The sequence below is a fragment of the Euprymna scolopes genome, chromosome 14 (genome assembly GCF_053919585.1).
Source record: "Euprymna scolopes isolate OS-2025 chromosome 14, ASM5391958v1, whole genome shotgun sequence".
Taxonomy (NCBI): Eukaryota; Metazoa; Mollusca; class Cephalopoda; order Sepiida; family Sepiolidae; genus Euprymna; species Euprymna scolopes.
The window spans coordinates 60,792,647-60,814,953 of NC_136495.1; the positions used below are offsets into that span (position 1 = coordinate 60,792,647).

The 22,307-nt window shown below is 34.8% G+C and overlaps 1 protein-coding gene across 5 annotated transcripts in view; it reads left to right on the forward strand.

Moving 5' to 3' along the window:
• Positions 1 to 22,307, forward strand: part of LOC145293042 (leucine-rich repeat-containing protein 56-like) — a 252,031-nt gene that overhangs the window by 181,584 nt on the left and 48,140 nt on the right. For all 5 annotated transcript variants that reach the window (XR_013869644.1, XM_080139348.1, XM_080139349.1 and 2 more), the window contains one exon: positions 17,459 to 17,654. Coding sequence is in view for 4 of the 5 variants with exons in the window: in XM_080139348.1 (XP_079995474.1) it covers positions 17,459 to 17,654 (196 nt within the window). In the remaining variant the exon portion in view is untranslated. The remainder of the gene's footprint in view (positions 1 to 17,458; positions 17,655 to 22,307) is intronic.

A 22,307-nucleotide genomic window follows, 5' to 3' on the forward strand; every position in this document is an offset into this window, starting at 1 on the left:
TTTTAAATTTTTACTGGTAAGTATTCTAAAAAAAAAGCACAGTAAAATTACGTCTAATAATCAATCTTTTTTCTTTCCTTGATTTTTCTTCTTTTTTATATTGAACCAATTGAGAGAAATAAATTGTTTGCGGGTATCAATTCTATGAGTCAGAAGGTAAAACTGCTGACTATCAACTAGATGGTTATAGGTTTGATCCCTGGCTCATAACGGGTGTTAGTCTAGCCGGACTGAAGAGCTGTAATACAGTGAAACAGTCTGCCAGTGGGTGACACACACACACACACACACACACACACACACACACACACACACACACACACACACACACACACACACACACACACACACACACACACACACACACACACACATATATATATTAACTTTTATGCACATAAAAATATTTGATAAATGTTTAAATTAAAACTTTAATAAATAAAAAATAAATAATAGCAATAATACATCCTAAAAAAGGGATGATGCAAATAAACAAAGGGCAGGTAACTCTCTCATTGCTTATGTAAGTGAAACAATTAAATACAATGGAATCGCTAATAATAAAAAAAAATTATATATATATATATACACATATATATATATATATATATATATATATATATATATATATATATATCTGAACCTTAATTTAAAGTAGCCTCTTATGTCATGTCTCAGTAGGAATAAGGCACTTATTTGGAGTGAAAAACAAACAAAATGAAAAACAAATAAGGCACTTATTTGGAGTGAAAAACAAACAAAATTAGAAAAATTCTTTTTCTAGCATGAGACACGAATTAACTAATATTCCCCAGACTTTAATTTCAATGGAGTATTTAAAAAGGTTGTCAAGGGACATAATATAAGCACAACAACCCCTTTGAAAATTCAAATATTTCAAATTTGAATGAAATTTATCCATAAATATTGAGTGCAAATTAAGCAAGATTCCCCAAATTTTCAGTTTCTGCTTAAGATCCCTTAAGCTTAAACATGTGAGGAATCGCAACATAAAACAAAAGTAAAATTTTCTCAGAATGATGCTTACTGGAGCAAAGAAGAGACGAGAGTACTTTGGGGAGAAAAAAAGGGAGAAAAGAGGCAATCATGTTTGTATTTTATTTGGAGTGAAGTCTTCCTCTATAAAACCTACATCAGTTTTATTTTTAACAAAATATGTTGTCTTTCAGTAGCAATATTTAACTTCAATACACCACAGAGCCAACAAGAATGGGTATATTTATGAGGATGATGTTCATCCTTGAAGATGACCATGATCCTGCATGTGGGGAACCTATGGGAAGTACTGCAGCAGAAGTGCTGACTGTTCTGTCTTTTCTAATAGTACATTTCCTCTTGTGTTTTTTAATGCATGCAGATTCAGCGATTGTGGCCCCTTTTTGCTTGCGGTACACCAAGAACATTTTTTTAGGGTTAGGTTTACCCACAAATTGGAATACAAACCAAACTGTTTGAGGAACACTTTCAAGCTGTCCTTGAACCGTTTCCATTGTCCTCTTAGAGTTCTTTTTCCTTTAGACAGCTCACTGTAAAGAAGCTGTTTTGGGAGATGGGTATACTAGTATATTTGTGAATAATTCATAAAAGACAATACCTCTCCTACTGACTTTTTGTATATGCAAAGAATTAAAAATTCTAGTAGATTATTAGGTTTTTGAACAATCTTATGGTGATTTTACTCAATAAGAACAGAATAAAATTAGCGTTAATTTAGGCGAGAACTCGGATTATTCTAAATGTCTAACAGCTCTTGTATAGAAAATAAGGGAGATGCAATTAAATATTGAAGACTATTGATTTGTGTCCACAACATTTACATGCTACGATATAAATATCAAATTTATTCTTATATTTATGGATAAGAAAACATTTACTTATTCCCATTTTAATACACATGATACTCTGAATAGTTAAGATGATCAATTTTAATATTAGTTTCATAGTTATTAAATATTTTCTTACAAATAACATAAAAATGCCCTGTGTCCAATAATTTTGTGAATTATTTTATATATATACTAGCAGTTCAGCTCTGCTTTGCTCAGGCCCTATGTACTGTTCATAACTTTATGCGCATATGTATATATATATTAAAAAGTTTGACTCATGTCCAGATAACCTACATCTAAAATTTCAAATGTTTAGACCCCAAATTGGCGGAGGGGTTTGGTAAAGTCTGCAAGAGTCAACTCTTTCAACTTTGACCTCTTTGCTGCCAAATTTTCGCCCAAAAACTGATTAAAAAGCTTGCTGCATGTCTGAATACCCTTTTATGTAAAAATTTTAAATGTTTAGACCCAAAATTTGCTGAATGGTTAGCTAGATACTGTAAAGGTCAAATCTTTTGAACTTTGACCCTTTGGTGGCCAAATTTTAGGCCAAAACCCGATTAAAAGCTTGCCTTATGTCTGAATACACTTTATGTAAAATTTCAGATGTTTAGATCAAAAATTGGCTGAGTAATTTGGTAGAGATCGCAGCGGTCAATTTTATTTTTAAAACTTTGACCCCAATTTTGACCCCTTAACATTTATTGTTTTGGATTCAAATAAAATTAAAAAGTTTGATCCATATTCAAGTAACCTACATCTAAAATTTCAAGTGTTTAGACTCAAAATTGGTAGAGGAATTTGGTAGAGTTTTCAAAGGTCAAATCGTTGAACTTTGACTCCTTGCCAGACAAATTTCTAGCTGAAAACCGATTAAAAAGATTTATTCTAAATCTCAATACCCCTCATGTCAAATCTCGAGTCTGTGGACTGAAAATTAACAGAATAGTTTGGTAGGGAAATTTACACACACACACACACACACAATTTCACTTATATATATAAATGAACGTGTTTGTCTGTCTGTGTACATTTCCCTACGCAATAACTCTGTTAATTTTTAGTCTACAGACTCGAAATTTGATATACAGGGTACTGAGATTTGGGAAAATCGATGTGATTGGTTTTCGGCCAGAAATTTGGCTGTTAAGGGGTCAAAGTTCAACGATTTGACCTTTGAGAACCCTACCAAACTCCTATGACAATTTTGGGTATAAGCACTTTAAATTTTAGATATAGGTTCCTTGGACATGGATCTAACTTAAAAACTTGATTTGAGCCCAAAACAATAAATGTTAAGGGGTCATAATAGGGGTCAAAGTTAAAAAAATTGACCTTTTTTTGGGGGGGGGGGGCTCAGCATACACCTCCAAACACCCGGGAAAAGCCGAGCCGAAATGATAGTATATATATATATATATATATATATATATATATAGTATATTTGTGAATAATTCATAAAAGACAATACTTCTCCTACGTACTTTTTGTATATACAAAGAATTAAAAATTCTAGTAGATTATTAGGTTTTTGAACAATCTTATGGTGATTATATATATATATATATATATATATATATATGAGCTGGCATCAGTAAGTTTCCAAACTTTTTTTGTACAGGCATTTAAAATTGTTGTAGACACTTGAAAATTCAGTATGTTATTGTTATTAATCTTATGAGATGACTGACCAATTTTTATAATTTCAGGTTCAAATAAACAGCTACAGCAGGAATTGGAATAGACCCTACTAAAGCCGGATTGTCACAGCCGGTGAATTTAAAAAATGCGATCTGCACATGAGGACACTCTAGAAGATATGCAATAAAATTCTGTTTTAAACTTGGAAAAATGCCACAGAAACGTAATGGAATGCTCCAGACTGGTTTTGGACCATCTTGCATGAATTGAGTGTCAGTTTTTGAGTGGCAAAAAAGATTCAAGGAAGGCAAGGAGTCTATGAGGAATGATGAGAGGTGTGGGAGGAGTAAGGAAGTCAGAACATCAGAGTTGATTGTCCAAATAAAGAATTTCATGGATAAGGACTGTCGTGTGTCTATAGAGACAATAAGTGCACAGTTTGATGTCAGTGTGCGAATTGTACACACAATTATTTGTGAGGAACTGAAGATGCAGAAGATTTGCGTGAAGTTTGTCCCATCCTTGTCACAGACTATTTGATTAAGATAGGCATCAGGACAGTTCCTCATCCTCCCGATAGTTCAGACCTTGCTCCCTGTGACTTTTGATTATTCCCTAAGCTCAAAGAAAACTTTACAGGTTGTTGTTATGAGATGATTAAGGAAATGAAAGCGGCTGTGACGAGGGTCATTGACACACTCATACAAGATGATTTTGATGGCGCATTCCAGAAGTTGTTGGAATGGTACAACAAGTGCATTGTAGCCAGAGGAGATCACTTTGAAGGATACTAGAGTTTCATGCATGTACTGTGAATAAAAGTGACCATATGAAAAAAGTCTGGAATTATTGAAGGCGCTTCATGTGTATACATATATGATCTTTTTGAAATCCAATATCGTGACATAAAATAGTTTTCCTGCATGTGTTTTGAATTAAAGTTTTTTGGAAGGGAGAGGGGGGATGGCTACAAACACTGCATACAATAAGTGAGTGTTTTTTTTTTTTTTTAAATTAATGTTTTTGCAGATTTTAAATATCTCCATTTCTTTTATCTTTGTTTCTTCTCCAAATCCTTTTTTATTCCATATAAAAACTCTCAAACAAGTTTTTTTTAGAAATATACATTTATCTCCAACGAGATGTTTAGTGTTCTCTCTCTGTCTGGTATCTCTCTATCTCTATTATTATATAAAAATAACTTTGTCTGCGTGTGTGAGTTCACTTCCTATGGACTCGAAAACGGTTGTGCTGATTTTTATGAAATTTCACATGAAGGTACTTTATGTGCCTGGCAATGTTCTTAGATAGGGTTTGTATTCAATAAGTATCGATAATCAAAATAATCCAATGAAAGAAGGAACAGGCAATTTTGACCAAAGTTAACACTTTACACAGCCTAACATCGCAAGTGCATTTGAAAAGTTTTATTACCACACAATCCGAAAGGCATGACATAAAATCAAGAGTAGGTTCTTTGATATGACAGGGGTGCATTCGAAATGAATATTTATGTTTAGAGCACAGTTTAAGCGTAATACTTAACTTTTTCATTTTAAACTTTAATTTAAGCCATTATATATAAAAATTAATTTTATAAAATCAACAATAGGTTCTCTACAGTGTAATGTAGACTACAATATATTGTCGACTAAGTAATTGTGGGGAGGCATGTTCATGTTGCATCACGATGTGTCCCTAACAAGAACAGGAAATCAATCGATTTGATTAAAAAAAATGGTTGATTTCATAGGTTTCGATGACAATAAAAATGTGGGAGTGTGAAACAATACGCTGAGAATGGAGTATAGTTCCGAAATATATTTGTTATAAATTTCAAACAACTAAAATCTTTGTTTATTTCCTAATATTACGTTGTGATTTGGTTTCAAGCACATTTAATGCGTATTTTATTTTATGCAAACATTAATATGAAACAAAAGGAACCAAATAATTTTTCCAAACCAAAAACGTATAATTCAAATTATAAAAAAAATTTTTTTTATTTACTTTTTTCTTGTTGTTAAAGTCCGAATTTTCACCAAATAACATGGCTGTATCAAAAAGAGGATAGTCCAATGTAGTTTTCTTTCCTTTTTCTTCATAATGTTATTATTAAGAGGTCGAGCCTGTCGAAGAGAAAAAAAACGTCCTGTATCGGCGCTTTTTGAAATACTTGTGTGGGATCACTCGGTTTAAGTGCAAAATTTTAGAAATGGAAAGTTGCACATTTTAGAAAGCATTTTAAATAAATTTAAATGAGAATATTTGAAATTTGAATTTATAAATTTAAATGAGAACATTTGAAAACATGAAAAGATTAAGAAATTATAAAATCATTTTTATTTGCTTTTTTATTGTTGTTATTTCCAGATTTTCACAAAAAAAAACATGGCTGTATCAAGGAGAGACTAGTTTGATGTAGTTTTCTTTTCTTTTTCTTCATAATGTTATTATTAAGAGGTTGAGTTTCCCGAAGAGAAAAAAACGTCTTGTATCTGTGCTTTTTGAAATCCTTGTGTGTAATCGCTCAGTTTAAGCATGAAATTTAAGAACTTTGTTGTGTTAATAATGTTTCAATCCTTTTAAAAATAGTTGTATTATTATCAAAATTCACTTTATCGACAAGTTCCCTGTCTATGGAGAGGATTGCCAAATCTGTAAGCCTTGTCTGGTTCATTTTTGGTCAAAGATAGTTTTTTTATGGGCTTAAGTTTCAAGAAAGAGCACTCACTGCTGGCAATACTAATAGCTCAGGTAAGGAAAACGTGCAGCAAGATCACAATATAAGGGACGGAATCTCTGTATAAAGTTCAAAAGTTCAAGAGGTTCATTGATTTTGTCTTTTCCTGAAGCTTTCACAAAATACTATAATCTCTTCTTTCGGCAAAGAATTTATCTTTTTCTATATTTTCGTCAACTTCACCAAGCTGATAATCATAATTATCATCAAGCAGATTTGACAGTGTGAGAAAAGCATATTTACTTGCAAGATTGTGAACTTGTTGAAATCTGCAAGATATTTCTTCAGTCAACCTGTCTATGACAGACGGCATTTCCTGTCTCAACTCGGTATCTAACCCCAGTGCTGCATCAGTTAATTGTTCACCACCCATTCGTTTCTTTTTGTGGATATGATGCTCCATGCTTATTCCCATTTCAGAGCAGAGTTTTTTTACTTGTCTTTTTTTTTTTACATGGAGTTAACCACTTATCAAGGCCCGGAGGCCACTCATGAATAAGTGTTATTGCGTGTACAGTGATCAATGAGATAGTATTGTAGTAATCATTAGTATTGGAGATTTGATAGAGTGTCTTACTTAAGAGGGCGGTTCGTCAGGATTTTGTTTATGTTGGACTTGAAGACATCCAAGTTGTAGTCAGGTGGGAAACAGGCAAACGGAAGAGGGTTCCACAGTCATGCATTTCTGAGAAAAAAGCTCTGCTCATGGAATCTATGTTTGGATTTAGGCACAGATAAAGAGTGGGGAAAATTATTGACAGTAGTTTCAGCCAGACGGGTGTTTCTCGTGAAAGATTGGCGAGGGGGAACGAGAGATTAGAGCTCAGATGAGCACTTGCCATGGAAATAACGATAAAACAAAAATAGGCTCGCAACGTCTCTCCTATGGGAGAGAGGTTGCAGGGAAGAGAAAAGGGCATCCCCCACTAAGCTACGAAGTCTATTTTGTACTCTGTCAAGGCAGGATAGGCAGTTTTTAGCTGCTCCTGCCCAGATATGGCAGCAGTACTCCATCCTTGGACGTACTTGGCTTTTATACAGATAGAGAATTGCATCAGTAGTGAGATATCTTCTGGAGCGGTAGAAGGATCACACCATCTTTCCAGCGTCTTTGGCAACAGACCTGATGTACGTGTTCCATTTCAGATCAGGAGTAAAGGTCAAACCCAAAAGCTTGTCAAAACATGGAGCCTCCCCAGGACGAGAGCCATCCATTTCAATTGATGCCAGATGGGGATCAGAGCGTTGATGATATAAAGATAGAAGCTTGGTTTTGGATGCATTAAAAGTAACCAGCCACCTCTTCCCCCACTGTACTACGCGCTCAAGATCAGAAGAGAGAGAATTAGAGAGAACCTTGTCATTTATGGCCTTTGATATGTTGCCATAGATGGTCGTGTCATCAGCATAGATGTCAACGAATGATTTAAGTATGTGTTTTGGTAGATCATTGATGTAGATCAGGAAGAGAGTTGGGCCCAGGATGGACCCTTGAGGGACTCCAGCATTAATACTGTGGGCCTCTGATTGCTGCCCATCAACCACTACTCTTATTAACCTATCAGAGAGAAATGATTTAATGATTGAGAAAATATTTCCAGTTATACCGTAGCTGGAAATCTTGTGAAGTAAGCCCTTATGCCATACCTTATCGAAGGCCTTCGATATGTCAAGAGCAATTGCCCTGGAAAGGAAGCCTTTGTCAAGCGATTCACTAATCCTATGAGATATAACTGTTAGCACATCTGCTGTAGATCTTGCAGAACAGAAACCATATTGCATGTCACTAAGAAGGTTGTTTCTGCTGAGGTGGTTGACTACTTCTCTATTTAATATGGATTCCAACAACTTACTCATGACACACAGGAGACTTATTGGTCTGTACTGAGAGGGAGATGACTTTTCACCTGAATTCTTAAATACAGGGCATACTGATAATGTTTTCCAGGGTGTTTGAAAGCACTTCTCCTTAAGGCAATGTTTAAACAGTTTTGTAAGTATGGGGCAAGTTCTGGTTGGAGCTTTTTCAGCAATATAACTGGAATGCCATCAGGGCCAGTTGCTTTACTGGAATTAAGGTTCTTGATTAGCTTGGCAACCTCACGCACAGATATTTGTATGTCGCATAGCATGTTGTCTGTTATATTGTCGTCGCATAGGGTAGAATTAGCTGCAAAGTTCTTTGCAAGTAGTTTGGCCTTGTCTGATGCTGACGAGATGACCTCAGGTCCATTGATGATGGTTGGGATAGAATGCACGCTTCTGTTCAGGATCCTATTTGTTATTTGCCAAAACTGGTGGGAACCAAGCCGCTGATCAGCTACTTTGAATTTAACTGACTGAGCATATAGCTCTCTTGCATTTTTTATTACTTTTTTACAGGTTGTTGGCAGTCTTGAAAGCAGCTTTAGTCTCAGTGCATCTGTTACATTGGTAGCTATGGAAAAAGTGATTGCTGTGCGCGATGGCAGCAGCACATTCTGGGGAGAACCATGGCTGGCTGTTAGGTTTTTGTTGGAATTTTTTAGATGGTATGAATCTGTCTATGCCTACAATTAACCATTCGGTCAAGTCTGAGACTATAGAGGACACATCCTTTTTATACATATAAATATTATACATAATACATAATGCAGAGGTAGGTCAGATATGAATGTACGGAAGCTATCCCAGTCAGCCATAGAGTATCGATATACAGTACGGTGGAGAGGTACGTCTGAAGACTTATTACATTTCATTTTTATCTTAACTGCTACAACGGAGTGGTCGGAGGATCCTAGAGGAGATAGAACGGAACATGAACATAACTCAGGGGAAGTTGTGAGGAAAAGGTCTAGAAGGCTTGAATACTGACCAGTAGTATCGGGCACACGGGTGGGTTCGTGAACAATCTGAGTGAGGTCATAGGCTATGGCAAAATCATGACAGAACCTCCCCTCATCATCGGTCTTATTTGAGTGGGTCAGCCATTCCACATTATGAACATTGAAGTCACCGCAAATGTGAATGTTTACCGAAGGATGAGCAGACAGGATGTGGTCAATTGTCTATTGCAGTGTCCGCCATCTTTTCTCTATTCTGAAGAAGGCAATCTCTCAACGCCGTCATCCTGACAGAACTTTGTTGCAGATCCAGCCTCTTTTCTTGAAGATACTTCTGGGCATCATTGATTTCTGGGAGAATAGTTTTCCAAAGTCTCAGAAATAAAAGAAATGGAAACAACAATACTGAGTTGAGAATTAAAGATGCATCTGATCTTATGGTTGTATTTTCTTCTTCTTCTGTGAGCTGTTCAAGGAAAATGACGACTTCCAACAATTTTTTTACCACATCATTTACAGCATCTGCTCGACTACTCCATCTAGTTTCCACAGTCCGCTTGATACTTAGACCGGTCAACTGAATCAAGACATCCCAGCGATGTGTAGATGCAGAAAAGAATGAGAATAACTGGTCCAGTATGCCAAAAAATGTAACAGAGTGAACCGCTACAGAAACGGCATGTACACAAGCCAGATTTAATAAATAGTTAGTGCATGGCACAAATAGAACTTTTGGGTTGATTTCGGAGATTCGTTTCTGCACATCCAATCGGTGGCCTGTCAGAATAGCAGCATTGTCAAATGCCTGGCCAATAAAGTCACCAATCTGAATCCCATCATTCTCCAGTTCTCTCAAAATCAGTTGAAAAATGTCCTCTGCGCTTTTACCTTTTGTCTTGATGAAGTGAAGAAACGACTCCTCCACTGTCACTTTATTTTCATCAATTTTTGCGTAGCACAACACTTCACTCATTTCGTCCTTGTGAGATACATCAGAAGTGCTATCAAAAATTATGCAAAAATATTTGCTTTCCTTGATCTGATCGATGATTTTCTTTCTCACCTGTTTTGCCAAAATGCTCACAAGTTCGTTTGGAATTTCTGGTGACAGATGAGAAGTAGCGATTTTGTTTCCCAGGTTAACTTTCACCAAATGTTCACAGAGCACAGGGTCATACTTGGCCAATAAATTTACCAATTCTAAAAAAATTCCTTTCGTTTTCTTGATCTCTTTTATCATTATGAATGTCTTCCCGGTGACCCCGTAGTGCCAGATTCTGCTTGGTGAGAAACCTGATGATGTCCAGCAATCTAGCTAGAATTTCCACTTCTTAGTTCCCTTCTCAATAAGATGTTGCTCTACTTTATCAACTACCTTTCCTTCAGCAAGTCGGATCGCTAGATCCTTCCAGTTGAGAAACGCTTGAGCATGAGATGTGCTAGCTTCATGTACATATACTTTTTGGTTTAATTTCCACCAATTCGTAAAACTCAGAAAAACTCGACAGTCCAGTTGAAAACAGTCTGCAACAAAAGCAAAATAAGGCTTCTCTGGAAGGAGACTACACCATCCATGTTCTCAAAATTTTCTCACCGTTGCATGATTATCGACAGAACAATTTTTTAGTAAGCTTTCTAACGTCGCCTTTTGTTTTTGTTTCTGGTCAGGCTACTTCCTTGAATTTATGATCAAGCTGCTGCACAGCGGCCGATTCCTGCCAAACAAACATAGTGCAAATTTTATGATTAATCTCAACTGGCCATAAACCAACATCGGTAAAATCGGTTGCAGTGTATGTTTTTGCGCCAGGATTCCCTTTCCAATTCTTCAACTTCAGGCGCATCATCACTATTGACAGTTATTGATTTATCAACACTGTTAATGTCGACTTCCGAAGTAACAGTATCAACGTTAGTAATATCAACTTCATCTTCGGTTTCAGCATGATTTTTGACTTTCGTTTCGGCCATTTCGGCCACAGAAGTCTTTTCCATGAATTTCAACAGCCTTTATTCTTTTTTGCTTCCTCTTCTTTTGTTTTTCACTTTTTACGGAATGCCGCATCACTCTCTTCATTACGGTACCTTCTTGGAAAATTCACGCAAATATTCTGAAAACAATTTGGGATTTCTCTGCATAAGCACCTTCTTGTGTTGTTCCGAACTAGTAGCACAAAAGGTTAGATATCTCCCCACTCCATAAAATCATTTTTCTGAGATACTTAACCCTAAATATATCTACATACATATATAGAGAGAGACCGCCCCCCCCCCAAAAAAACCCAAGAAACTTATGGGGAAAAAGTCTTTCATTTTATTTTCTATTTTAAATGTTGTATATGTTTTTTGACCACTTTTCCATTCCATTGAGTATTTTATTTTCTGTTTTTGAGCGGTTCAGTTTTCAAACATCTGTGCGGAAACAAATCTGAAAACAAAGCTCTTTGCTCCTCCCTCACAAAGACAAAGAAGGGGGCATGTTTCGCCTTTTTGAATTCTTTCGATTCTTGAAAAGTTAATATTTAAAGTGAAATAAAAAGCGTTTAAAACTACTGTTAATAGTTTGAAAAAATCAATTACTCTGTGATTGTTTGAAACTTGACAAAAATTCGGAAGTATTTAAACTATCAAATAGAAAGCCACTTGAATAGTAGCACTTAGTTAGGTGTATCAGAATTTTTGGGGAAATTTTTCACACCCATAACACAAAACTACGAATAAAATATAAAAAAACTCGTAATTTCTCTTCTTTTTACCTTTTTCTTTCCTTCTTCTTCTTTTCACTAATTTATTTTTTCTGCTTTTTTTTTTTATTCATTTTAACTTAATCTAAAAATCTGTAATATTTGTTCTATTTTGCTTATCTTAACCTCCTGATATTTTTGCTGCACAGAAACTTTTCTGTCTTAAGAAATGCTTGCCGGGCTTTTGAAAAAGACATTTACCCGCTTGGATCCTTTATACCAATTTCATATTTCAATTCGTGTACTTGGACTTTCAGACGATCCATTCTTAAGCCAGCAAAACTTTGTAAGAGTCATCTTACTGGATTTGATGTGCACAGTTTTTCGCATCTTTTTGTAATGTAAGCATGCATTAATTACCAAGTTTGATCGTTAAATTGTTGCTTCACAAGAATCTATTAAGGATACCTCAGTTCCAGATTTCACTGTCACTTTACCATTTGTTTCTTTCCCATCGACTCGATATCCTCTGGATTGTTTTTGGTCCCCCAACAAAAGAAGGATGGACCTGTAAATTCGCCCTTGTCCATTCGTCCGTGCATCTGTTCGTCTGTCCGCACTTTTCTCAATGTTCATTTTCACCAGGATTTGACGTCCCCTAGGGACTTTGGGGGCTAAATGCGTTGGTGGGGGCAAATGCTGAACTTAGTCATTTTTTTATGCCTCGTTTACTGTACACTCATGGGGGACCATGCATACTCCATTTGTTTTTTATTGTTTTTTTTTTTTCAGTTTGCTAGATTCTCCTAATGAACTTTCTACTTAGATAATCCTCTAAAGTTTGAGCTACTTTTGTTTTTTTTTTAAATTTTTATATATTTTTTATATTGCTTATTATATGTATTTCTCTACTACTCTCTCCCTATGTATTGCCCTACTTTATTATATATGCCCCCTTTTCTCCTATCTTCTTTCTACCTACATTTTAAACATTCTTCTTGCTGCTGCATGCCTATATTCTTTCTCTATCTCATTTCTAACTTAATGTTCTTCAGCTAGTTTTTTTTTTATAGATATACAAACCTGGTCTTTTCTCATCTTTCTATGAGAAGTATTTGGCTTTGAGATGCCATGGCCTAAAGGATTTCATTTTTCTTTTTCCTTATTGATTTGATGATGTGATAAAGTTTTATTTAACTTTGAATTCTCATTTTCATTTCTTATATATATACGCTTTTATTATATATATATATTTTTTTTTTTACATAGGAGGCACCACTTATCAAGGCCCAGAAGCCACTCGAGGATAAGGGTTAAAGAGTGTACAGTAGTCAATGGGACAATATCATAGGGATCGTTAGTAGTGGAAATTTGGTAAATTGGATTAAAGGGGAACGGCTCATCAAGAACTTGTTTACATTGGACTTGAAGACGACCATATTGTAATCAGCTGGAAAGCAGGCAAACGAAAGACAGTTCCATAGACTTGCAATTCTAAGAAAGAAGCTTTGTTCATGGAGTCTACGTTTAGGTTTAGGCACAGATAAAGATATATTATGTAGTTGTATATGTTGGTAATATTAGAAAGTAAAGTCCAAAGAAAGAATTTCAAACCGTTATGCTCTCCTTCTCGTAATTCTTGGTATCAAACCCCAGCACACATCTGTTTGAAACTTACTTCTGCCAAAGAGACACACCCTCACTCACTGACACACAGGCTTTTTTATTTGAAAAACTGACTGCATCTCATTTGCATATTTCCCCCAACTCTCGTTACCTCATGTGATCACCAGTCCATAAATAGCAAGAGCGGCCATTTTTGTTTCTTTATCCTTTCCCTGAAACAAACATCACGTTGTACGGGGTCAGGTTTGTATTACTTTTTAATCACATTATATGGTGACTAACATATCACAGAATAGTCCTTATGGGTAGGTTTAAATAGTATTATTCTACTTATTTTTTTTACCTATTTTCATGCATAGTTTTTATCTTCTTCTTCTTTCTATATAAATAAAATGAAGTCTTTTTTCCCCTCCGAGTTTGACCTTAATAGGATTAAAACTCAAGACATTTCATGCAAATGGAATGTGCACAAACTGCAGCACATTATCTGAGGTGTGCTATAGGCCTATTACCCTTACACTTCCTCAATAACCATACATTCCTATATTTTTTCTGGTGAGAGTTCACTGCCAAAACCTATAAGAATCAGTGGAAGTGGTGAAATTTTTCTCTCTATTACATTCATACTCCCCCTCCCCCCCGCGACCACTTAACACCGTTGCGGATACGTCCACAGGGGAACTTGGGAGGAAGCACCGGTTTGAGTTCTTAGTTGTTTAAAAAAAATGGAATGGCATTTTACCGTCGGCTGAAACATAACTTTCGATTACATCTATTACATGGGTTACTTATACCGTTTCTTTAATTTCTTCTTTTTTTTCCCCCTTTTTTTTTTTACTTTTTATTGGGGTGGCCTGCGATTCGAAGGGTTACTTAAACGAAACGAACTAACCTTGGATTCAAGGTTTTACAACAAACTATAACACTCAGCTGCTAGCATTCTTCAAATGTTCAAACGATTACTCGATTTATGTAATTTATTTACCATATTTTTCCTTATATTATGTTTTCAGTGATTTTAAACGTGATAGTAGGGGGCAGAGCTGACTTCTTATTTTCGGATTAGTTACCCATTCATTATTTATTTCTATACATTGAATTCTGGTAGTTTCATAAGCCCAATTACTATTATGCTATTGATATGGAACCAGACGACATTCCAATTGGTAAAAAGCGACAACAAAGAAAACAATACAAAAAAAGAAAACAAAACAAAACACATAACAAACCGTTTTTACTTACACCTAACAATTATATGGTTAAAAAATACTTTTTCTGCATAAAACAAACCAACGATAAAACAAAAAATTATCACTAAAATCTATTAAATGTTTATTCGTATTCAGTATTCAGTATTTTGGTTTTATTTATTCCTTTCTTTTTCCATGTGTACTTTTTTCCTGTTGGTCTTGTTTCTTGTATTTTATTGCTGAAAACATTCAGTAAGTTTTCTGGGAGTTTTTTTTCATTTGTATTCATACTGCCGGTCTCGCCCAATCAATGCTCGACGGGAATTCATGAGAATTAGGGTCAAATTATGCAGGACTACCTTCATTTTTTTTTTTTTTTTTCACTTTTCTTGGGCCCTAAACACTTACAAATGATTTCTTAACACCCTTTCTTACATTTTTTTCTCCAGTTTTGTGTGTGTGTGTGTGTGTGTGTATGTTCGCTTCTTCTTGTGTATGTCCGCGAATGCTTTTTTCATTTACACCTCTTTTTAACACACATACCTCCAAACACCCGGGCAATGCCGTGTACACCCTGCTAGTTATTTATATATTTATGAAATAGTAATTGGATTTTGTCTACATTTTGTTAATGGAGAAATTGTATTTTTCATTGGACAGCCATGAATTTAACAGCTGTCCTGTTTTTAAATCTCCAAAGCATCCTCATGGTAAACAACTGAAAATCTCCGTTTTCTATTTAACAATTTAAGTTAAGACTTCTAAGTTTTTTATTTTCACTCTAATATAGTTGAATTCACTTTTGTATTTATAAATTTTCTTATGGTAAATCGACTAATGCAAGTTTTATGTCTGTGATATGTTGAACTTAGTATCCCTAGGAATTTAAACTGGATTTATTTTATTATGTAGCACAAGATTTTGTTGGAATTCAAAGACTTACATGTTTTTCTCTTATATAACCCTTATTTATTTCACCTTGGATCTCTTCATTACAGCCATTTCGTTAATAGGATGACAATTCTATGATTTTATGTTTTCATAGAAATTTTCCTCCCATCAACTCATCAGATGCGATTTCCATCCAATGTTATCAACAAAAAGTTAATTTGTACATGATAAACCTGGTGTATCTGTTTGGGGAAAAGAAATTTCATCCCTACATTGTTACAAGTTGGTCATCATGCGTTCGTTTTGAGAAAAGAAATCCCATCCCCACATTGTTAGAGAGAATGGTACCCAAGTTCACCGACCTGTAACAATGTGGGGATGGGATGTCTTTTCCCTAAATGAATTCACCATATTTATTATATACAAATTAACTTTTTTGTTGATAACATCGACTAGAAATCGCATCTGACGAGTTTATGGGAGGAAAATTTCTATGAAAACATAGAATCATAGAATTGTTATTCCATACAGGGTGTCCAAAAAGCCATTGAAGGAATTTGAACAAATAAATTCTTTATTTTTGGTGATATTTTTCTGTAATTTTAACACAATCTGACTAACACATTGAGAAATTAAAAAAAAAAAAAAATTGTAAAATTCAAATAATCTTTATTTATGAAAAAATAATGTATTTTAAACGTTGCCCATTTTCAGCTTCGCATATTTGTGCTTTTTCCAAAACATTATTCATGACAGATTCCAGAGTCTCTGGATTACGATTTAACTCCCTCATTTCGTTCCTGATGTTTTCCTTCAATTCTTGCAGGGTTTAGGGTTTGATGTTTGCCAGCTCACAGAATGAAATAAGGGAGTTCAATCGCAATCCAGAGATTCGGCAATCTGTCCTGAATAATGTTTTGGAGAGAGCAAAAATATGCGAAGCTGAAAATGGGCAACATTTAAAATACATTATTTTTCAAAAATAAAGATTGTTTGAATTCTGCATTTAAAAAAAAATTCATAATCTCTTAGTCAGATTGTGTTAAAATTACAGAAATATATCATAAAAAATAAAGAATCTATTTAAGTTCAAAACCTTTCAGGTATTTTTTGGACACTGTATTGTTAAATACATAGTTTATTTAATTTCTGGTGCTGGGAATAAACAAAGTGAATCACACACAGAGTGCAAAATAAGATTCATGTAGAGTTCAAACCTGTGTCTCTGAAAGAGAGAGCAGTTAACGTGGGTCTCTGACAGTTTAACTAAAAAGATACTCAGTTAGAGAAAGTTGAATTTGCACAAATAACTCATCCTCAAAATTCTGCGACAAATCTTTTAATGTGCACTGAATTAATCGTTTAATTTAATGGTGTCACCAATGGTTTGGTTGTTTTGTTTTGCAGCTTATCAACCCTTTTCAGTTATTTTGGAAAAGTTTTTATGCTTCAAATTTTTTATATCTTCAAATATTTATTTATGGCGTTTAGTTTGGTTGTTTTGTTTTATAGCATGTCAACTCTTTTCAGATTATTTAATACAAAATCTAGTAATTTGTAAAAAAATTCTTATGCTTCAAGTTGTTTATATCTTCAAATGCATGGTGTTTGGTTTGGTTGTTTATGTAAAGGAAAATTGTTTTTTTTTTTTTGTTCTTGACTTTGCAGAACATGATTGAGTTTTGCAAAGGGAAAGGAAATAAAAAAAAACAGTAACATCAGTGTTTGGTGCATTTTAGGCCAGGAAGCCAGTATCTTCAGACAGTCTGATCTGGTAGCATCTGGTATTGCCAATAGAAATATGGGTGTCAACAAAGAGATAGAATAGTACATAATATCTTGTCGAAAATAAATTTGAATGTTAACTATATAACAAGTTTACCATATCCTCTGTTCGATGCAGTTCCGAGAAGATCATGGTTAAAAATATTAAAAAAAATATTTGATAAATTGTTAAAAATTAATTGACTTCTCTTTTTTTTTTTTTTTTTTTTTTTTTTTATGTATGTAGGAGGAGTATAATTACCGCCAAAGTGTTTTTGAAGCCATCCCTCAACTTGAGTGTCTGGATGACCAGCTATTATCTGATGGAGATTGCAAGAAGAACGTCAATGTTTTTCATGATGATTGGCTCTACATGGAAAAACTGCAGGAAGATGCCTTCATTCAAGAAGCCATGGCAATGAACGATGCGGAAGAAAATGAGAGTCAGTCATTGATATCTTATATTATTAGTTTTTCCAGTTGTTGTAAAGTAGTTTGTGTGAGTGGTAAAAAACAAATATGAAAATAATAAATGGATGAAGACGATACTATTTATATCAACAATAATATGTTATTTATTTATTAAATAAAATATTATTTATTTATTAAATGATATTTATTTATTAAATAATATATTATTTTTTTATTAAATAATACATTATTTATTTATTAAAGGATATATATCATTTATTTGTTAAATAATATATTATTTATTTGTTAAATAATGCATTATTTATTTATTAAATGATATTTATTAAATGATATATTATTTATTTATTAAATAATATGTTATTTATTTATTAAATGATATATTATTTATTTAATAAATGATATATTATTTATTTATTTATTAAATGATACATTATTTATTCAATAATACATTATTTATTTATTTAATAATTTAAAGCTCAAAGAATTGCTATGCTAATAAGGAGTCGTATTATTTGGATTCTTCAGCACATGTTTTTAACTTGAGTGTTATTTTCACGTTTCAGTCAACGTAACCTTTGACCTTGTTCAGGTGTATCTTGACGACTATGGGAATCTGCACGGAATTTCGAAAAGAACGGGGGTAGCATGCTCTTGTTCCATCAGCTATAACTGAGTAAAAGTCCTAAGTAATTTGCAGATGTAATTCTGAGTGTCACCCGCACTGAGGATTAAACCTTGAGTCCCCCAAAATAATATAACTTACAGCTACTGAAGTTTTAATTGTCGGTGCTAAACCGATTTCAGTAATTTGAATTTTCCTTTTTGTTCTATCATCTGATGAAATCCAAGAGCAGATAACCCATATTTCCAAATATATCTTCTGCATACAAGAGTTATTTTCCTTTAAAATATAAAATATTCAATTTTCCTTTAAATATAAAATATTTAAAAGTATCATTAGGTGGAAAATGTCCACTTAACACCAGTAATAAAAATGATTTAATGTGAAATTAGAAATCTGGAATCTATTTTTTACTACCAGCCAGTATCTGGGCAATACAGATCATATTGAATGGTCATTGTGTTTTACATGCAGCACCTGGTATTCTGGAATATTCATTCATATAAATACTGATAAGGCTCACTATTAGTGCATATGTATTTACTATAATAGAAGAATGTCTTCTTTGGCTGTATAAATGAAACTTGAAAAAATGTAAATATTTAAATTAGAAGTAATTGAACTGAAAATATAACTGGGGAAAAAAATTGTTACTAAAAAATTTTCAAATGCAGTTGATATTATTGCAATTTGCAATCATTCAATCAAGGTGGCTGGAAAAATGGTAGGATCATTCTACCATTCCGGAGAGTATCTCGCTCCTAACACAATCCTCTACCTGTATAAGCGCCAAATACATCCTAAGATAGGGTATTGTTGCAACATCTGAGGAGTACCCTTTTCCTGCTTTAACAAAGTACATAACAGACTTCGAAATCTAGTGGGCGATCCCCTTTTCTTCTCTCTACTGACTTTTTCTCATAGAAAATACGTTGCTAGTCTTTTTGTAATCTATCGTTATTTTCATGGCAGGTACATAACTGAGCTTCAATTTATGGTCCCCCTCCCCTCGCGTAAAACACTCACAACAAACACTTGTCTTGCTGCTGCCACTGTTAATAGTTACCCACCCTCTCTCTCTCTCCCTCTCTCTCTCTCTCTCTCTCTCTCTCGACTGCAAACAACAACTAAAACTAAAAGAAACTTCCATAAGCAAAGTTTCTTTCCTAGAACTGCCCATCTGTGGAATATGGTGCTGCAGGGCTGCTTCCCAGCTAACCACAACTGTAACGTTGTTATATCAAAGAAACAGAGGAAAGGAAGAAACTTGACTGTTTTGCGGAACATCTTTTGAACACAAGCCATGCCCCGAACACATGCTTTTTCGAACACTCTCAAACACATCTTTTCCCGCTTTCTCTCATGTCTTGAACATGTCCTCTTCTGCTCTCTTTTGTCTCAAATACATTGCGAATCGTTTACGCTTTGAACACGTCTAGAAGTGTAAGCCATGTTTAGTTTCAGAAACGTTTCCGATTGTTCGTTGTTCTAAACAAGTCTTGAGAGGTGACTGCTTTGCAGTAGACAGAACAGTTTCCGATGGTTCGTTGTAACACAGAAGTCCTGAGAGGTTACTTGTTTGCAGTAGACAGTTCCACAGAGCAAAATATTCTTACCGTGTTGAGACGGAAAAAAACATGTGAAATTGCTCCAGAAAAGGTTTAATATTTATGAAGCAATTCTGGTTTCTGATTGGTTGGTAGCAGAACGTGAATTAATTTGATTTGTCAGTTCCTAGCAGCATCGTTTATAAATAGAATCTTCCGACTGTGTGGGATCATACCCCATTATCAGGTTCAAAATATTGCAACAACACGTCTCAAATATCTGCTTCTCTGAACACCTGTGTCCTTTTAATCTCTGCTGTGAAGCCACATTGCGCAGCCAGCTTGGTCATTTGCATGTGGCTGCTGCTGCTGCCAACCCAGTGTCAGCAGCTCCATTACACAACATAGTCATTTTCAATTCTTGTTGAGCCGCCCTCTTTTAAATAATCAAATTATGTCTAATAACCACTATCATTATCAATCATTATAGCGTTGTCTCATTGTCTACCTGACACTCATGTTATCCATATCCTTGAGTGGTCTTCGAGCCTTGATAAGTGGTGATGCCATTATAAAAAAAAAAACAGTATTTTATCATACTGATTCATACGAACTTACTTATTAATATTCAACATATTTGCTAAGCAGAAAATGCTGAGTAAAACTACAAATTTATAATTTTGTTGGAGGCTGGAAGAAAGCCAGGGTAAAGAAAGCTATAACACAGTAGAGTTTGTTGTATCTAGTCGCATCTGACTGAAATAGAATCTTGCTGTGGTCTGTGATCCTGTCAGAGTTTGGAATAAAGACGTCTCCGTGTTTAATGGAAACAAATATACTGAACAGAAAACTACTTGCAACAAATAAAGAATGCTGTTATACATCAGCCCAACTTCTAAGTGTGCATCACTTATGTATAACTGTGCTGACACCAAGAGACATATTCTGCCAGTCTTTATAATAATTGGAAGAGTTCATTATTATCCATAGGGTGGACACACCAGAACAAATATTGAACAAAAAATGGATCACCATCACCCATGAATAAGATCGCATTTACACAACTAAATAGGAATCTAATAGATTCGAGGGAAAACTAGAGCACAGTAAGAATTGTTCAGTAGACTGGTTTTTGTTGAGAAATGAATGCTGTATCCTGAGAGTTCTATTTTAGTCGGCCACTCATAGTGAAATAGTGACTAGAGGATAACATCTTATCAAGAGGCAATTAAAGCGGAAACTGATTTGAATTATCTTTTTAGTTTTAAAAATATGTCTACCTTGATTTTGCTGAGATGGATCATAACACTCACAGTTAACAGTGTTAAGTGCTTGAGTCCATGAGCGCAAAAGAGACTATGACTCAGAAATTTCTTTATTATGTTGCCGTATGCATAATATTATTCTGGTGAAATGGTTGAAGAAAGACAGAATGAAGAACATTAACTTGATAGAGTTAATTGTATTTGATTGCATCTGGCTGAAATAGAATATGGAATAAGAAAAGGGTTACAATCTTCCATGGATAACACCAAACTTATCTAAATGTGAAAGAATGTAAGAAGGCTATAGCAATACAGAGAATCGGATGTTCAAATGACGTGACGTATAGATGACAAATGGTCAAATGAAAAAAGTGTCTTGTAGAGCTTGTTTTTTATATCTTCATATATTCATTATTTTATTTATTATTGGTACACTCCTACTGACAAAGTACTCAGAACATAACCTGATCATCACGAACACACTTTTCCGACAAAAAAACGCATTCAAAACATCATGGATGCACCCTCGAAGTAAAATCAGGCACTTCATTGACTATGTCATTGTCCATGCCAAAGACCGCTGTGATGTGCTGAACACCAGGGCAATGACCAGTACAGACGATTGTTGGACCGACCACCGTCCTATTCGCTCCATCATGTCTATCCATTTAATGCGGAAGCAAAGGATGCAAAAAAGACAGAGCTGATCAAAGCTCAACATCGAGCAGCTGGGCGATATCACCTACCAACAACACCTCCAGGCAACTCCTAGCGCAGACCTGCCCAAGCAATATCCGCATGACACTGAAGAGCACTGGGACAAGCTATCCTCTGCCATCATGGACTCCAGTATAAGCATCCTAGGGCAGAAAAAGCGGAAACATCAGGATTGGTATGATGAAAACGATACCGAAATCCAACAGCTTATAGACATCCAGAGGCAAACTTTTATCACCTGGCAGAATAACATCAATTGCAAGGTTAAAAGAGCTGCCCATGCCAAGGCTAAACGGCTGTCCAATCGACAGTCAGGAAGCTGAAGAACCTCTGGTGGATGAAGAAGGCTAAGGAGATCCAGCAGTTTACTGACTCTGGGAACACCAGAGGATTCTTTGAAGCCACAAAAGTGGTATATGACCCCAGCTACCGTTCTCTGACCCCCCTTCGGTCTAAGGATGGGCTCATGCTGCTGAAAGGAAATAAATAACAAGTAGATGGGAAGAGCATTAC